Source organism: Ursus arctos, unplaced genomic scaffold (assembly GCF_023065955.2).
Source record: "Ursus arctos isolate Adak ecotype North America unplaced genomic scaffold, UrsArc2.0 scaffold_24, whole genome shotgun sequence".
Classification (NCBI taxonomy): Eukaryota; Metazoa; Chordata; class Mammalia; order Carnivora; family Ursidae; genus Ursus; species Ursus arctos.
Genome location: NW_026622919.1, coordinates 28599601 through 28619556, shown reverse-complemented (window position 1 = coordinate 28619556; position 19956 = coordinate 28599601). Strand labels below are relative to the sequence as shown.

At 39.8% G+C, this 19956-nt stretch overlaps 1 protein-coding gene across 1 annotated transcript in view; it reads right to left on the bottom strand.

Moving 5' to 3' along the window:
* Positions 1-19956, bottom strand: part of STXBP4 (syntaxin binding protein 4) — a 228627-nt gene that overhangs the window by 3277 nt on the left and 205394 nt on the right. The window contains exon 19 of the mRNA XM_057317693.1: positions 1401-1506. Within this exon, the coding sequence (XP_057173676.1) occupies positions 1458-1506 (49 nt within the window). The 3' untranslated portion in view covers positions 1401-1457. The remainder of the gene's footprint in view (positions 1-1400; positions 1507-19956) is intronic.

The following is a 19956-nucleotide window of genomic DNA, read 5'->3' as shown; positions in this document are numbered from 1 at the left end:
GAAATGGGAAGGTGGCAGGAATTAGTGTGTTTTGAAAGAGAGACTGCTTGAGAAGTGTTCCAGGAAAAATAGAAGTAAGCAGCTTTTCCCTGGGCACCAGGAACTCAGGCAGCTTTAAGGATAATGACGCATCCTTCATTTGTTTGCTGACTGCCCATGAGGGAAATAAAGGTAAATCAGCCATTGGCCGTGCCATAAAGAAGCCTACAGGTCAATGGGGAAGTTAAGGCATTTGCATTTGTCAGTATAACATGAGGGTGAAGGAAACAATGCCAAAAGAGATAAGAGATTGGGTGTCATGTGAGTTAGATATTTGTGAAGGGGAAATCATTGGCACTTCCTGGTGCAGGGTTGCTTTGAGCTGGCTCTTGAAGCCAAGTAAGCCATCACAAGATGGGAAAGAGCCCTCCATACAGAGGACATAGCAGGAGACAAGGGCACAGAGGCACGTCCTCATTACGTCTGTATGGGGAGTGGGAATACTTTAGTCTGTCTTGGCTACACACTCTGAAAGGTGGTTTTGAACTCTGTCCCATTCTTTCCAGAACTTGAGGGGATGTCCTCAGGTGGCCCTATTTCCTGGAATGCTAAGTGGTCCACAGCTGACATGGTAGCTTCTGGAGGATTTAGTTTTGGTGCATTATGAGAGGAAGCTGGGATCAGAAAAAGACAGAAGAATTCCAGGTGATGTGACAGCTCATCTTCTCTTCCATTCCTTCCCAGAGGAAGAAGGTGAGAGCTGATGATCTGTGGGGCCCAGCAATGAGTCTGGAAAGGTGGGAGGCAAATGGAATTCCCCAAGAACTCTGACCCCACTTCTAAGTTCAGCAAGCAGCTTGGACACCAGCCTGAAATCACCAGGAGTTACTAGTCCTCTTCAGCCAGTCTGAGAACAGCGTTTACTGTTCCTTTGGTTCTTCCCCAAGCCAGCCACCTCACATCACACACAGAGGGGAGAAGGAGTGGAGCATGGCAAATGGAGGGCACCTTCCTCTCCCCTAGAGGGAGGGTACACGTGTCAAAGGTGGGCAGTGTGTCACCAGGTGGACCAGGGTCTTCATTTAGAGAGCCTCAAGCTAAAGACACAGCTAAGTGGACATCTTTTTGGGCCAATTTTGATAATTTATGTTTTCCTTTTAAAAAACACCCAAAGTAGCATGGAGTTATACATGATATTTTCTTAACATTCAAAAACAAAAATCCCCTCTCTGTACTTTTAAAAAGTTCTCACATGCATTTTTTGATGAACCTGCTATAGAATAATCATTCTCATGGTCAAAACACCTTAATATATTATAAAGTACACAAAGGTAACAGTAAAGTATAAATCAACATCATAAACACACACACACACACACACATGATGAAAGAAAGGGAAAAATGAATGAAGATACATATACCTTTATGGTTATCTGTCTTCTCCAAATTTTCTGCATTGAGCATATCTTTTTATTCAGCTAAGTTTTACTTTTGTAAAACCAAGGGGATTCCTTTTCCTCTTCTTCCCTGGGAATAAAGGGGGAACATTCATTCATAGGATATGGTTTCAAGTCCCTCCACCTTTATTTCTCAAGATACACCAGAATGTTCAATACATAATAGCAGGTCCTATCTCAAGATGTGGTCTGACCACCACAGAGCAGACAGAGAGTGGCAACAACTTCTCTAACTTCCGGCACCATGAATATGGCAATATGACTCAAGTTTATGTTGGGGTTTTTTTAACCTGTCTCATGGTAAGACCATTTGTGTTGTACTTCTAGCAAACTAAGGGCCTGCATTTTCCTTATGTGTACCAAGATTGGTGAATGCTTCAAGCATTCTGTCCTTAAGCTATCTGTGGTCAGAGAAGGTGTTGATATGGTCCTGGAGCCTGGGCTCAAAGGCACTAGAGTATAAACCAGACAGAAAGCAGGGGAAATGGGATCATAGTAGCAGAGGGGAGCTCATGGTCAAAGCCAAAGGGCAAGTGTTCAGCCAATGTCAAGAAATGGAGCAAGGGATCAGGAGCCTTGGTAACACACTAGGTCAAAAAATGAATTAGCTGTGACCTTGGGAACTAGGACTCTGGACTTGTGCTCTTGGAAGATGTCAGGGACTGAGTTTTCCAGGATATTCACTGTGCAGCTTGGGAATGGTTTGGTCAATTTAGTTGGGTGGAATATGTGATTAATATGCTGAACCCAAGTGTGTGCCTTGATATTTATCTCTATTAAATTCAGTCTTGCTATATTTGGTCAATTTTTACAGCTCAATTAAGAAATTTATGGGACCTGATTCTGTCACCCATGTGTTAGTTCTTATTTCTAGCTCTGTCTGTGACCCACAGATTTGATCATTGTGTATACCAGGTATCCATACCAAATCCATTGAAATCCATCACCAAAGACCCCTCCTGCATCCACCAGGGATTGCCATTCAATCATAGGCCAACTTTTCACCACTTCCCTTCTTGTCTCTGAGGATAACCTGAGAGATCCCATGAAATCCTTTATTGTAGAACACTTCCCCAGATCCATCAGTTTAATGACCCTAACCAAAAAAGACATGAGATGAATTTGACAAGACTTGTTCTAGTGAGCAGATTATATCTCACCTTACCATGTTCCCCTCCAGGCTAAGTAAGCCCAAGGGCTCTAATCTTTTCCTGATACCAGAAAGGAGAACAATGAATTGTAATAAATAGGGTGACAATAAGCTAGATTCATCTCCAGTTGGGTGATGTACAAATTTCCATTCCCAAATATATTCATTTCCAAAAATTTTATTGTTGTCTACAGTCACTTTGCCTAAAGATTCCAGCTATCTGGATATCCAGACACATACCCACAAAGTAAGCTTTTCTTGGTACCAGATCTGGTCCAGGATCCAGTAATTAGTTTTGTTGGTCTAGAAACTCTTTGATCAGTCTTCAAGAATTGAACAGACCCAGGAATCCCAACCCATGGCAAACATACATTCATTCAACAAATTTATTTATTCATTTGAAAAAAAAATGCTTCTTTGTATCTACTTGGTGATTGGCACACTGGTTCTGAACACTGGGATACAACAGCAAAGAAGATAAAGTCTCTGTCCTCATAGAGTTATATCAGTGGGAAGAGGCAGATAATAAATAAGTAGGCAAATAAATAAAAAATGGAATTTTAAATAACTGTAAATGCAGGATAGGAGATAAAGAATGATGACTATGTGGCTGATGGACAGCTGATCATGTTAATATATTCATGTGTAATATGGATTTCCTTTCTTATGGCCAATGCTTATGTCCTCATTCCTGGGCTTCAGTTTTCACTTACAGAGGGCAGGAAAGATAATTGGAATACATGGTAATTTGGAAATCAAGGAAAGCCAGAAGGGTGGTCGGAAAGCCAAAAGGATGGTAGCTTGTCCTGTTGTGTTGAAACATCTAGTAGACACAGTGGAATGATAGGAAATGCAATATGGAAGGAAGAACATTACATAACTGTGGTTCAGCAAGAAAAAAATGTAAACCTAAGCTCAAATGACATGTTATGGACATGATCTGATGTAGCCTCTTTCCCCACCTCACCTCCTAATCCCAAGCTAAAAGTGATGCAGACAATGAGTGTGCAGTTCTGGGTTCTTCTGACTTGACAATAACTCTGTGTGGGCTGTTGAGCCCACCCCATCTTGGATGTCACTTGAAAAGAAAAGGAAGGTGTTGGAGACCTGTTCACGCATGCCACCGTGTATTTATCATTTCATGTATAGCCTGTGCCATACTTTTTGGCTAATATAGCAAATAAAAAACAAAGTAATTTCAGCTGAGTCTGATTTATCAATTTCCATCTTGAAGCCTTCAGAAGCCTCAAAGAAGTCTGGGCTAGCCAAGAATAAAAAATAATAAGCTACAATTTTAAGTGTTTTCTCTGTGCTGGTGCTATCCTACATGTTGTATGTGGACTCATCTCTTTTAATTCAATAAGACAATCAGTGGTGTACTAGTTAAGATCGCTAACTGCTGTACCAAGTATGTCTCCAAAGGAATAATAGTTTACCCAATAGAATTTAATTTTTTATCATACATATAGTCTAAGGTGGTTCCAGGTTGGTAAAGGACCTCTCCTCCACACAGTCACTCAGGTATCCAGAATGTTAAAGGCTCTACCACATCTAACCAGTGGGAAAGTAAAGAGGATGGAAGTTTGAATATAGGAAATTTTTAATGGGCTAGGCCTGGAAGAGTTGCAGACTCTTTCTGCTCATACATGACTGGCTAGAAGTTAGTCCCATGGCCACCCCTCAAAGTTCAGGAGAGGCTGGGAAATGTAGTCTCACCGTATTCCCAGGAAGAAAGAGCAATATTATTAATATTAATGTATTAATAGGACTGAGCACACGATGCCAAGTTTTGCCTTTCTGATCCCCATTTATCTACACATTTTTGGCTGACCACCCCCTTCTTTGCCATAGTCTTCCTTTGCATGGGTTAATATCTATTACTCTGGGATCAACTTAGCTTTTCTCTTTGTCCAGGAAAATTTTCCATATCATATTTCTGCATTGATTTTTCTGACAAACTCAGAATTCTCAGGTGTATTTCATTGTTTCTTCCACTAAGATGATTCTGCCTTTAGTCCATAAAGTCACTGCAGAGAATTAGGCTATTTCTAGGCATCATTTTTACACCTGTGCATTCAAGACAGTCATGCCAGCTTTCTCTTCTGTTGTCACTACCATAGGATGTCCTATTTGAAGCTGTTACTCCTCTGAGGTCCTTGGATAACCTAGTTCTGTTTGACTATCTTTAGTCAGTTTTACTGACCTCATGAGCACCCTCTTATAAGCAAGTCAGTGACAGTGCAGAGGATCAAAATTTCACAAAGGTTTATGATGATTTAGGCCCTGTCCTGCCTGCATTGCAACATCTTTCTCAATTCCTTCCCAGTTCTGAACACACACTCATTCCCACCATAAAACCTATCTCCCATAATATGTACAAGGAGTGTTTTCAAGATAGGAGGAATAAGCCTGTCTTTTGACACCAATTCAGAGGTGCTTGTCATCAGGAGACCAGATGATCTAGCCTCCCCATCTCAGGGAATGATGCTCAGAAGCACAAATGTCTTGGGGCACCTGAATGGCACAGGTGGTTAACCTTACGACTCTTTATTTAGGCTTATGTTGTGATCTCAGGATCATGAGATCAAGCCCTGTGTCAGGCTCTGCGTTCAGTGGGGCATCTGCTTGAGATTCTCTCTCCTTCTACCTCTGCCCCTCCCGCTTCTGCTCTCTCTCTCTCTAAAGTAAATAAATAAATCTTAAAAAAAAAAAGAACCACAAATATCTTTAACCATGAGTAGAGTGTGTAATTATGCACAAGGTAAAATTACAGCTTTGACTATCGAACTATATTTTGATCAGAAGATCCTTTAAGAGAAAGGGAATGCTGGTTGTTCCTGCAATGCAAGCATTTTAGGGGAGGTAAAGAAATTAACTGGATACCTTTCCCCTTTAAGCTGGAGACCCATTATAGTTTACCCCAATTCTGTTTAAGTACTCCCATTTTCAAAGCTTTGTAAATAGTAAATACATTGTATAGGATGGCTATAAAAGTGATCTTGTCACTCTTTTCTAAAATTGTGAATAGGTTCCCTACTATTCAGCTAGGAGGAAAAGTATGCAAAACATACAAAATGCACCCTCTATTTATGATTTTGACCATGAACTTCACTGTTCCTTGCCTATAACATTTTATAATATGAATATGCAACTCTGTAAGTTGAATATAATATAATCAATATGACTGACCAATTCGGGCTGACAAAATTCCATTTTCATAATGACCCTCTACCCCTCTTGGGAAAAAATGGTGAGAAATGGAATGGACAGTAGGTTTGTGTGACATGGGGATTAAAACATTCGAAAAAGGTAAGTAGGGGGAAAGTGCCAGGATGAAAAGGAAGTTCATCCCCAGGTGGAGAGACAAGAAGGTTCTGAGATGCTGGATAGCCACTGGTGGGGACGAATGCTTTTGAGTGTGAGCCTCAAAGTGCCACCCCAGATGCTTCTCTGTACCTGAGGAGATTATCAGAAGTTTATTGGAAAAGGAAGATAATTAGAACACTGGATTATGTGCTCCACGAAGTCAGTGACCATCATTGTCTTGTTCTCCACTGCATCCCCTGTTTTAAGCTCAATGCCAGGCATGTGGTAGCTGCCAATCAAATATTTGTTGAATACATGTTGAGTGAATGAATGAATGAAAATGACAAGAGCCAGGCTACTCTTTGGGGTTGCTTGTAAAGAAGTTATAATGCTGCAGGGGGAGAGAACCTTCTCCCATGCCCTTGGGAGGGCCAACCTAGGGTAATGACAACCCTGAGGTTAAGAATGCAGCAGAGATGGCCAAGAAGAGGTCTGATGGTTGTGGCCACCACATGGTAAACTGAGGTCACAGCAAATGAGTGAACCCCGTCCCTCCCAGGACCTTTGAGGGGAAGGCAGGAGATCAGAGAATTTAGGGACCAATGTTTCTACTGGGGATGTGATATCAAACCACTGTGGATTATTGTTTGTACCCATAGCAGTGACTATACTTCTCTCCTCTTATCTTCTCCCTGGTTTCTGCTTTGCTCCCTCAATGCTAATATGCAAAATGAAGGTAAATTTATATTCTTTTTCAAAAAATATTACTTTCTGAAACTTAAGCCTAATTCTGCTTTGTGGAATAAGAACCTTAAATAAATCTAGTTTCTTTCCTACATGTCAGTCCTTCAAACAGAGAATGTATGACAGAAAAGAATTCCACTTTCCTTTTATGTCAGAAAGAGCCAAAGATTATTTCTCCCTACTTATATTGTGGTTGTGGGAGAATTTTGTTCAAGTTAAACCTTATAGTCTCTCTTCACCTTCTTGAGGCTCAGAGGAGAATTTAATTAAGACACCTCAAATTGATTAATGAACAGAGGTGGGAACTCATTCTCCCCAGTTCACTTTTCTTGACAATCCCAAAGTCATTTCAGGTTGGAGACATATTAATCTGGCTTTTTTTGTTTATTTGTTTGTTACAAGGTTAAAATGTGTTCACTGTCCAATATGTAGGGCCCACGGGGGATAGAATTTCTTTCTTTGTCATTCATTACACATTGTCAAGTTTATACAATTAAAACTATGTGGAAACAAATAATTTTCTGAATGCTTAAATCTGGTTCTGATCCTCTCAATAGTTCCCTCTGGGTAAGACTGCCTTTATTTCCACCCTTCATTCCTGGGGATACTTCTGATGTAGGAGAGCAAAGATCTGGAAGAAATCTCCCCTGGCTGACCTCACTCAGAAGTGTACCTGTTGGTAATTAATGGATTTGTACATGTCTGCTGTAGAGTCTCTTCCCACCGCTCTCCCTTCAGCTCAGGAAACTGTAGAATGGCTGGCTTCCTTCTTGCTGGCTCTGAGCAGAGAGGAAGTGGGTGTAGATGTGGTGACTTTTGTTAGATAACTGGAGATTGGAAATGCATATATTATAGATTAAAACTTAAAAATATTAAATAAGGTTTGGTTCCCTCCTTCCCACCATGATCCTATCTCCATTGACTTCGCATCAAGTGTTTCAGAGAACACTGTTGGAAGGAAGACTTAGAAAGAATAGAAGCAAATTCTTTCTTTCCTTGCTTAAAAAAAAAAAAATCCAGATAGACTCTTGAAACTCAGAGCAGGGGCACTATTCTTAAAATCTAAGGCCTTTTATCTTTGCAAGGGAGGCATGAGATGAGGTGGTGTTTTGTTTTGTTTTTAAGGGCTAAAACTCTGAAGGAAGCCAGATAAAGAGTTAATTCTCTCTATAACTTTCTATAGAAAAAGGTGACTGCCTGGGTGAAGAGGAGCTTCAGGTAAGGATAAAGGAGCTGAGCTGCCAGTTGGTTGGTCCCAGAGATGGGCCTTGCCCTTTCCCTCTGCCCCTGAATCAGCCTGGAAGAGACCCAAGATAGCAGAACAGAGCCCAGAGAGAGGGGGCACATTCAGGAAGAGGAGAACTGTATTTTGCTTCCTAGGTAAAGCCTGAGTGGGGAGAAGTGCTTCGGAGAAGTCTTTTATACCCACTTTGGAAAGTAGTTTACAGCATAAATAGGGATGGGGCAGGTCTCAGCGGAGAGTGCTGCAGATAGCACACCCCGCCCCCCACACCCAACAGGCACTCAGGACACCTGAGAGGCACAGGATAGTAGCCCAAAGTTCCACATGCCCTTAGAGGGACACAGCGTGGCTGACAGAGGATGGCTTGCAGGAGGAGCCTGGCCATCAGAATGAGGAGGGTGACCTCTGTGAATCTGTCCTCTGGGGACAAGGCACAATGGAGCAAAGACCCTGGCGGATACAGAAGGGACCCAAGGTAGCGACTAGTTTATACATGGTGCATTACATCCCAACAAGTTCCATCAGATATGGGAGTTAAGCTGTAGACCAGACACCACATCCCACCGAAGTCCCCCTCAAAATTAGTTGCCACGTTGGGGGTGGGATGAGCAGAACATGGATTAAATCTTAGCCTAAAGGACCTGTAAAGAAAATCACTTAATTGACTGATTTATCTGATTTAATAGCTTATGTGTTCTACATCAGACGGAATGAAGGCCCTGGCTAGGTATTAAACAATGTTGTATTTTACAGTGTTATATTCTTTGTGTTCATTGAGTTTTATGGCCTGATGATTAATACTCACTATTTAAATGAGGGCTCTTGGGGGGCAAAAGGCCTGCTCAGAAACTGATTTCTCTTAATCTCCTGTACAGGTTTTTAAAATAGGGGCATGCTTTGCACTTTCCTAATTTGTTTGACCCCCTTAATGATTTTTTTCTTTTTTCTTGTTTATGGTAATTGTCATGTTGAACAACAGCGTTTGAATGATGTAACAGAAAACAACCTGATTCTGTTCTAAGGACTGCTCCTGCAAACCCATTTGAAGGGTGAATTCTTTCCTAGTCTTTTGTATACAATCTGGGATAAGACCTATGACATTTCAGCCTTCTCTGAGATAATTAAAGCACCCCAATGTTCATAGCAGCATGTCCACAATAGCCAAATTGTGGAAGGAGCCGAGATGCCCTTCAACCGATGACTGGATTAAGAAGATGTGGTCCATATATACAATGGAATATTACTCAGCCATCAAAAAGAACGATTTCACAACATTTGCAGCAACATGGACGGGACTGGAGGAGATAATGCTAAGTGAAATAAGTCAAGCAGAGAAAGACAATTATCATATGGTTTCACTCATTTATGGAACATAAGAAGTAGGAAGATTAGTAGGAGAAGAAAGGGAAGAAGGAAGGGGGAGTAAACAGAAGGGGGAATGAACCATGACAGACTATGGACTCTGGGAAACAAACGGAGGGCTTTAGAGGGGAGGGGGGTGGGGCATCGGGATAGGCTGGATGGGTATTAGGGAGGGCATGTATTGCATGGTGCACTGGGTATTATATGCAAGTAATGAATCATGGAACTTTACATCAAAAACTTGGGATGTACTGTATGGTGACTAACATAACATACTAAAAAATTTTTATTAAAAAAAAAGTCTTTGGTCACTTTAGTCCTCAGAACAAGCAAATACTCAAAGACTAATTTGATGTAATTAAATCAATTTGAAAAAAATCAAGTTAGATCCTTATTTTATAGTTCCCAGCAGATAAATTTTACATAGATAAAATATTTTTTAAAAATTTAAATACTGCGTCCTCTCCAACATTTGTTGTTTCTTGCCTTGTCAGTTTTTGCCATTCTAACTGGCGTAAGGTGGTATCTCAACGTGGTTTTGATTTGAATTTCCCTGATGGCTAATGATTTTGAACATTTTTTCATGTGTCTGTTAGCCATTTGTATGTGTCCTCATTGGAAAAGTGTCTGTTCATATCTTCTGCCCATTTTTTGATTTGATTATTGTTTCTCACGTATTGAGTTTGAGAAGTTCTTTGTAAATCTTGGATACCAGTCTTTTATCTGTAGTGTCATTTGCAAATATCTTCTCTCATTCTGTGGTCTGCCTCTTAGTTTTTTTGACTGTTTCCTTGGCTGTGCAGAAGCTTTTTATCTTGATGAAGTCCCACAAGTTCATTTTTTCTTTTGTTTCTCTTGCCTTTGGAGATGTGTCATGAAAAAAGTTGCTGTGGCCGATGTCAAAGAGGTTGCACCCTATGTTCTCCTCTAGGATTTTGATGGATTCCTATCTCACATCGAGGTCTTTCATCCATTTGGAGTTTATCTTTGTGTATGGTGTGAGAGAGTGGTCAAGTTTCATTCTTTTGCATATAGCTGTCCAATTCTCCCAGTGCCATTTATTGAAGAGACTGTCTTTTTTCCACTGGATGTTTTTTCCTGCTTTGCCAAAGATTAGTTGCCCAAAGAGCCGAGGGTCCATTTCTGGGTTCTCTATTCTGTTCCATTGGTTTATGTGTCTGTTTTTGTGCCAGTACCATGCTGTCTTTGTGATCACAGCTTTGTAGTATAGCTTGAAATCCGGCAACGTAATGCCCCCAGCTTTGTTTTTCCTTTTCAACGATTCCTTGGAGATTTGGGGTCTTTTCTGGTTCCACACAAATTTAAGGGCTGTTTGTTCCAGCTCTTTGAACAATGTCATTGGTATTTTGATTGGGATGGCATTGAAAGTGTAGATTGCTCTGGGTAGCATAGACATTTTAACGATGTTTATTCTTCCAATCCATGAGCATGGAATATTTTCCCATCTTTTTGTGTCTTCTTCAATGTCTTTCAAGAGTGATCTGTAGTTTCTAGCATATAGATCCTTTACCTCTCTGGTTAAGTTAATTCTGAGATAACGTATGATTTTTGGTGCTATTGTAAATGGAATCGATTCCCTAACTTCTCTTTCTTCAGTCTCATTGTTCATATATAGAAATGTAATTGATTTCTGAGCATTGATTTTGTATCCTGCCACATTACTGAATTGCTCTATAAATTCGAGTAATTTGGGGGTGGAGTCTTTTGGGTTTTCCATATAGAGTATCATGTCATCTGCAAAGAGAGACAGTTTGACTTCTTCTTGGCCGATTTGGATACCTTTTATCCCTTTTTGTTGTCTGATTGCTGTTGCAAGGACTTCTAGTACTATGTTGAATAATAGTGGCAAGAGTGGGCATCCTTGTCGTGTTCCTGATCTTAAGGGGATCCCTATTACACTATTGGTGGGAATGCAAGTTGGTATAGCCACTTTGGAAAACAGTGTGGAGGTCCCTTAAAAAGTCAAAAATTGAGCTACCCTATGATCCAGCAACTGCACTACTGGGTATTTACCCCAAAGATACAGACATAGTGAAGAGAAGGGCCATATGCACCCCAATGTTCAAAGCAGCATTGTCCACAATAGCTAAATTGTGGAAGGAGCCGAGATGCCCTTCAACTGATGACTGGATTAAAAAGATGTGGTCCATATATACAATGGAATATTACTCAGCCATCAGAAAGAACGATTACACAATATTTGCAGCAACATGGATGGGACTAGAGGAGATTATGCTAAGTGAAATAAGTCAAGCAGAGAAAGACAATTATCATATGGTTTCACTCATTTATGGAACATAAGAAATAGCAGGAAGATCGGTAGGAGAAGGAAGGGAAGAATGAAGGGGAGGGGTAAAGAGAAGGGGGAATGAACCATGAGAGACTATGGACTCTGAGAAACAAACTGAGGGCTTCAGAGGGGAGGGAGATGGGGGACTGGGATAGGCTGGTGATGGGTATTAAGGAGGGCACATATTGCATGGTAGACTGGGTGTTATATGCAAATAATGAATCATGGAACACTACATCAAAAACTAAGGATATACTGTATGGTGACTAACATAACATAATAAAAATTATTATTAAAAAAAATAAAATAAAATAAAACCAAGAAATCAGAAAAAAAAAATTTAAACACCAGAATAAAGCATTGGCAGATAGTAAACCAATTAGGGATAGACGAGGACTGCAAGCATAAAAGCAATAGGAGAGGTCATCGAAAAAGATGGTTATATCTGGCTACCGAAAAATGTAAGCCATTTGTCACCTACACCAAAAACAAAATGTAAAGGGGTCTGACAAACTGGAAAACCCATTTACAAACAAACATAATGAAGGATGAATAGCCCTAAATTAAAAAAGGAAAAAATTCTAGTTATACAAACACTAACACTGGTATAAAAATGTGCAAAGGACCCACATAAATTGGCATGATTGAAATGAATGATGCTTAAGCCTGATGAGGGTGGGGTGAAATCTTGGCCCATGTCCCCTCTCATGGGAGTCACATAGTAACAAATACCATGGGGGGACATCTCACAACAAGTATCCCACGAGCTTTAAAATGAGCACCTCTTTGACTACAAAAATTCCATTTCTAAGAATCTAAAGAGATACAGGATTCTAAATTTATATTTAAACATGGCTACTGCTCATACATGACTTAGGATACTGACCCACTGGAAGTGGTACCTACAGGCAGTGATAAGGTCTCTTCAATGAATGATTTATGTCTAATCTATGATGGGTAGCATGTAGCCATGTTAAAAAATCCTCTTTTAAAATAGCATTCCATAGCAGGAGCAATAATAATGATATAAGATTAAGTGGAAAAGAGCAGGATACAAATTTCTGCACAATGTGTGATACCAATTTTACTACATACACGTGTGTTTATGGGTTTGTGGGTATCTTCATAGAAAGATTCTAGAAGAAAACAGAATGTACACAATGTCCATGTATATTTTAAGAGAGGAAAAGGAAATCTACCTATCAAGAATTAATCTTTTTCCTCCTTATCTTTCTAATTTTATGATTTTGTAATCTGATGAAAACATTACAAATTGGCACATCAAGCAAAACCATAATCTTATTTTTGGCATTTATGATTGCTCCTTTGAATCCTATCAGAGAAAGGAATGCAGGACTTTCAGATGGCAACTTGCCAACATTGCAGATCGGGATTTTAATGAATTCCCTCCTTCTGAGGCCTAATTTAAGCCCAATTTAAAGTAAACAAAACAAACATATTACTCCATAAAGGGGAATGAGCACTTCTTTGTTGTGCAGGCTTTGAATTTGAATCTCTTTATAAAATGAAAAATAGAGCAAAAAATTAGCTTAATAAGCTAGACTGCTCCTCTGCTCAGGCTTTTCTCATTAAAGGTTTAATAACATAGAATGTCATTGGAAAATGTAGGTTTATACAGTTTGTCAGTGATTCAGTTTTCTTCTGCCTGAATGTTGACCCCTGAATATTCTAGATGCAGGGGTCAGCATGTTTGGGAGATAAATCTGTGGTTCATCAGTGACCTCCACCCTTTTCATCTCACACCTTTCTTCCCTAGCAAACACACACGCACACCTCCCCCACACACATACACCCTAACTTTTTTTGTGTGAACCTATCCACCACCGGCGAGCAGTCTAGACTTCCCATTCAGCCTGCCTCTTAATGATGCTCTAAATCCCACAGAATGAAAAGCCTATGACTGACACCAAGATGAGAATCCTCTTGGAAGAGGGGAATGAATGGTGGGATGGACAGTGATGTTCTCAGCAAGCTGAAATGGTCTTTCAGCCCATGACATGACCCGCAGGATAACACTAATGTAACGTGCTTCGTCTGTCTTAGTCCATTTGAGCTGCTATAACAAAAATGCCATAAGCTAGCTGGTTATAAACAACAAACATTTATTTCTCACAGTTCTGGAGCCTGGGAAGCCTAAGGCCATGGCAATGGCCCATCCAGTGTCTGGTGAGGACTTACTGTCTCCACAGGGTGGAAGTGACAAGGGAGTTCTCTGGGGTCTGTTTTTTAAGAGTACTAATCCCATTCATGGGGGCTCCACTCTCATGACCTAAGCACCTCCCAAAGGCCCATCTCCTAATTACCATCACATGGGGGGGTTAGGATTTTGGCTTAGGGCTTGGGGAGGAGGACGTAAATATTCAGTCTGTAGCACTGTCCAAAACATCAGCAGCAGATGGGAAAGAGCATAGACCAGTTGATCACAGATCCAAGGCTGTTCACTTTTTACTAAGAACAATGGACCACTGTTTAAAAACAATTGGCCCTGATGACCAAGATGTGTGCTCGCCATATTTGTTTCACTGAGCTTTCACCTCACCCTGTAAGGCAAGTGTTTTTGTCCCAGCTGGGCCGATGAGCAAAGTGAGGCCCAGGGAAGATTACCTTCCTGCTTACCTCGTTTGTTTGGGTCTCTTACTTCCCAGCTCAAGCCGTTCTTCCACCACTGCTCCTCTCTCAGCTAAGAGGACAGCCCTGGATGTGCCTCAGCTGGGTCTGGACATGAGGTGGGGCTGTGCCATGCCCCAAGCAGCGTCCAGCACAGCCCTTGACAGAGAAGACCTGAACTTCTCCAGCCCTCTTCTCTACCCAAACTGTTAGATAGAACTTCGTTTCTAGGGCATTTGTTCTTCGATGTATCATTGGGTCTCCTCATACAGTCACTGTCTGTTGAGAGTTGAAAATAAATAGGATTATTTTCCTTCAAAACCTTCAGCCTTCTCTTCCTTCCTGATAGCTCTTCATCCCTCCCCTTTTAAAGATTTATTTACTTATTTGGGGGGGGGGGTGCTGCACGAACAGGATAAGGAGAGGGAGAAAGAGAATCCCAAGCAGACTCCCTTCTGAGCACAGAGCCTAACTGGGGGCTCAATCTCATGACCCTGAGATTATGACCTGAGCCGAAATCGAGAGCTGGACCCTTAACTGACTGAGCCACCCAGGCGCCCCTCCCCTTTTATAATATGACTTAAAATCACTGACTTCTAATAACTAAAACTCATCTACACAGATATACTACCTCTCTCAGGCCTATTTTGTTTTCAAGGATGATGTAATTAACTGTGGAGGAACAAGCTTTATCCACTCTACAAAAATTTGTAGATCATAAAACACCATGGATATTTTCTTCCCCCTTCTTTCCCTTTCAATTCCTTTTCCTTCCTCTCTCCCTCCCTCTTTTTCTTTCCCTTCCTTCCTCCCATCCCTCCATCCTTTCACCAAGAGGGTGATTATACAGTCTTGTTTTCCCAGAACAGTCTTGATTTTCCCATGTTGTACCAGTGTAACTATGACTATCACCCACTTTCACTATCAGAGATGTCTTGGTGTGAGTAATAAATTATATGATTTCTCAATCCAGTCAACAAGCATTTATTGGGCATCTAATATACAATCTACTACACATAGGATACTGTGCTGGGTGCTAAAGAAGCAAAGAGGCAGTTCTCAGGCTGCAGTTAAGTCAACCAACATTGAGTATTCCTCACCTGTGACCCTGCTAAGTGCTATGAAGGATGAGGACATACCAGGAGAAATGCCATGGGTTTCCTGAGACAGACTACACTGGTTTCTAAGCCCAGCACGGTTATAACTTCGGGCAAGTTGGCCTCAAAGGGTCTCAGTTTCTTTATATATCAAAAGGGCATACCCATGGGGCTGTGGAGAGGATTAAAACAGATAATGCTAATAAAGCATCGAGCACACAGCCTGGAACTTTGAGACTTAAAAATGGTAGATATTATCAATATTTTATTATTACTACTATCATTACTATTTTATTGTTTTTGTAATTATAAAACAATTGCACACTCATTGTAAGCAAAGTCAACAACACAAGAAATACAGAGTGAAAAGCAAAAGTTACCCTCCCTTGCTCCCCAGTTCCACTGCAAAGTCGATCAGTGGTCAGTTTGTCGTTATCCTTCTACAGTTGGTCCATCATAAACAAACTACATATATCTATCTGTGTGCAGCAGAGGGGCATGTGTGGTATAAATGTGACAGGATGCTAAATGGGATATTTCTTATTATGTCCGATTTGCAGTTAATGCACTGAAGATGAAGTGACCCATATTCTAAAGAGAAGCACAATACCCACTCACACAAGATTTACTGAAACAAAGCAAAATGAGACCAGTGACATCACCATTAAGCTTACATATTTCAGGCCCAATAAGGTGACCCCCTATAAGAATGGCTCATGTGGATGAGAAAGGAAACAAGTCTGACCCTGGGAGTCAGACCCAGGTTGAATGCCTACAGAGCTGGATACTTGGTAAGGACACTGACGTGAAGCAAGGCTGGAAGTTTCCAAGGAGAACCTGCAGTGTGCAGTGCATCTGCAGGAGTTTGGGTTGTGTATGCACACAGTGACTGGTGACTACTTTCCTCCGGGGGAAGTCTGAGGAGGGCAGGAGGCTGTCTGCGGCTGCCTGGATGGCACAGCTTGGAGAGGATGAGCAGTTTGGTGAGTTGTACGTGGTGAGGAAAGAAAGCGTGAGCTTCACAAATGGAGACTCACTAGACTGGAGCCTTCTCCAAACGGTGGTCTGTTAGGGTGCAGGGACCCCAGATATAAGAGGTTGTAGGTTCAAGGTTAAAGGAGGACAGGTGGAGAGTGACTCCTTTGGGTTATGTTGAAGATTCCCATCAGTGTTTCCGAAGAACTCCCAGAAACACCTCCATAAGAGAGCTACATGAGAGAGCCTGCCTTGACAGAGATCATTGACATAGGATTATCACAGCAGTGGCCACATAGGACATTGGGCTCTTTCCTTTAAAACCACCTTTTGCATGCCATCAGTAAAGGTGGAGAAAAGGAAGAAAGAGTACACGAATAGGCATCCCCCCTTCCTCTGTCACATTACTGATCTCCAAACTATGGTTAGGACTGTGATGGTAGAGGGGAGAAGTTTTTTTTCTTTTTAATAATAATGTTTTATTATGTTATGTTAGTCACCATACAGTACATCCCAAGTTTTTGATGTAAAGTTCCATGATTCATTACTTGCGTATAACACCCAATGCACCATGCAATACGTGCCCTCCTTAATACCCATCGCCGGCCTATCCCATCCCCCCACCCCCCTCCCCTCTAAAGCCCTCAGTTTGTTTCCCAGAGTCCACAGTCTCTCATGGTTCATTCTCCCCTTTTTTTTTTTAATGATTTTTTATTATATTATGTTAGTCACCATACAGTACATCCCCGGTTTCCGATGTAAGGCTCAATGATTCATTAGTTGTGTATAACACCCAGTGCACCATGCAATACGTGCCCTCCTTACTACCCATCACCGGTCTATCCCATTCCCCCACCCCCCTCCCCTCTGAGGCCCTCAGTTTGTTTCTCATAGTCCATAGTCTCTCATGTTTCATTCCCCCTTCTGATTACCCCCCCTTTCTTTATCCCTTTCTTCCCCTACCGATCATCCTAGTTCTTATGTTCCATAGATGAGAGAAATCATATGATAGTTGTCTTTCTCTGCTTGACTTATTTCACTTAGCATTATCTCCTCCAGTCCCATAGAGGGGAGAAGTTTTAAATTGGATGTGACATTGAAGTTTTGATTCAGGCTGGCTATATTTTCTAATATCTTCAAGTGATCAGAAAAGAGGCTACAGGGCTGCCTGTTGTAGTTATCATATGGCTGGGAAGGGGGATCATGGAAACAAATGCGCAGCTATTTTCTGCTTCTTACTGAGTTCAACTCATATAATAAGCTAGTCACACACATGTGCACCATTACACCCACATGACATATATGTAATAATCACAGCAGTAGGATTTTTTTAAAAAGACATCATACTATAAAATTTTTATAACTCGCTTTCCTCACTAATCAATATATAGTCTATTATAGTAAGTCTAGAACTACTTTGTACTTTTAAATAGATTTATAGTATGCTATTTAATGTATGCACAAAAATTTAATTAACCATTCCTTTACGTGGGGGACATTTAGATAGTTTCCAATTTTATACCACTAGAAATAATGCTTCAGTATATTTCTTTTTATCCAAGTGCCAATATTTCTGTAGAGGAGATTCCTAGAAGTGAAATGATATGCATATTTTAAAGTTTGGTAAATACTGCCAAATTGTCTTTCATAAAATTTGCATCAATTTGTCTTCCCACCAAGAGTACATAAGAGCTCCTAACTCCTCACACCCTTGCCAAGAATGTATATAAATATTTGTTAATTTGAAAGACTAAAAAACTATCTTATTATTATTTTGTTTTTAGATTTTTTTTAATGTAGTGAGGTTGGGCATCTTAAAATAGGTTTTTAAATTTTTGTTTTATGTAAATTGTCTATTCACCTTGCCCACTTTTCTATTGGATCATTTATCTTTTTATTGACAATGTTAGAATTTTTTTCTCTATCTCTGTGTCTCTCTCTATGTACATGTATACATGCATGCTGAAGAAATATATATATGACAGATATATCTGTCTCTCTCTGAATCTCTCCATGTCTATATACATAAATGTCTGTCATTTATATCTTTCCCAGTTTATTGCTTACCTCTTAACACTGTTTATGGTATCTTTTACCCTACAAAAGTTTTATTTAATGTAGACTATCTTCAATTTGTTTTTATTTTGTGTGTTAACCTAGGAATGATTTCTTTAATCTTCTTCAATATTAAAACTGTTTGAATCTTTAGATCTTTAATTCATCTGGCATTAATTTTATATGAGGTCAAATGCCTCCTTTATATATAATACATAATAAATATATAGTATAACCAACTATTTTATTTTTTTCCTTTATATGAATCCATTTGTCTATTCTTATCTCAGCATCATACAGTTTTATTACTAAAATTTTATAGTATAAAGACAAAATTTCCTTCATTAAAAAAAAAGTTCCTTGGCTATTTTCTTGCATTTACTCTTCTGGATAAAGTATAAGATTTATCCAGTGCAACTCCTCCCTTCCATATGGATACATGATTCTATTTCTGGCCATGATACACTAATTTTTTCAAATAAATCCTTTCATTAGAAATGACTAGAAAGGATGGACAAAATATTTTTAAAAAATCTCTTTGAAAGTATTGGAAAATCACCAAAATTGCAAGATATATAAATGTCGATGTAGATATAAACAGTCATATTTTGGAAAATTATATGTGTGCATGTATGTTTGTGTGTGTGTTACCTTTTTTAAGGTATTGGAAAGATACCAAAGCAATAAGTATTTGAGAGGGCAAAAAGAGGAAGGGGAATCCATAGAGTTGTGTCCAACTGGTGTCAATTGGTGGCTGAGAGATTGGTTTCTTTGTTTTGATTCGTATGAAGGATGTGCTGCCAAAAGTTGAGTAGAGGGTCCATCAAGGAGGACTGGCCCTGGTTAGATAGATAGCCAAGGTTTCCAGTTGAAATCCTTGAAAAGCTGTATTTTAGGAGTCAATGTAGTCTGAGCTAGACAACCCTAGCTTTCATTGAGTGAAGCCCAGCTATAAGTGATTCAGGTGATTAAAGTGATCTGTATCTATTATAACTGCTTTCACAAGTAAAATCAAATCTTTTCTGAGGAAGATAACATCTTTTAAAGTCCAGAGTTATCTCCCTAATTTTTCACACACAATATTTATAATTCAATTAAAAAAAAAAGGAGACAGACAAAGAAAGAAGAATTAACAAAAAAGAATCAAATAAAAAATAAGAAATAGAAGTAGACCCACAGATGATCTAGATGTTGGAGTTATCAGGTATGAAGCTTAACTACGATTAATATGTTCAAGAAATGGTATGATAAAATAGAGAATTTCAGCTGGAAAGTAGAGACTATGAAAAAAAGCAAATATACACTGTGGAAAGTACAATAAAGTAACTGTAATTAAGAACTAAGTAGCTTAACATCAGATTAGCCACAGCTAAAGAGCGAATTAGTGAACAGGAAGATAGGTCAGAAGAAAATATCTAGAATAATACAAGGAGAGAATAGCATTAAAAATGGGAGCATTTAGGGACATGGTGGAAAGGTCTAACATATACGTAGCCGGAGTCTTAGAAAGAAAGGAAAGGGAATATGGTCAGAAGCATATTTGAAGACATGTTCACTGAGATTTTCCAAAAATGACCAAAAAATCAAATCATATTTTCAAGAATTACTGTAAACTCTTTTTTTTTTTAAAGAACTGTAAACTCTTATCA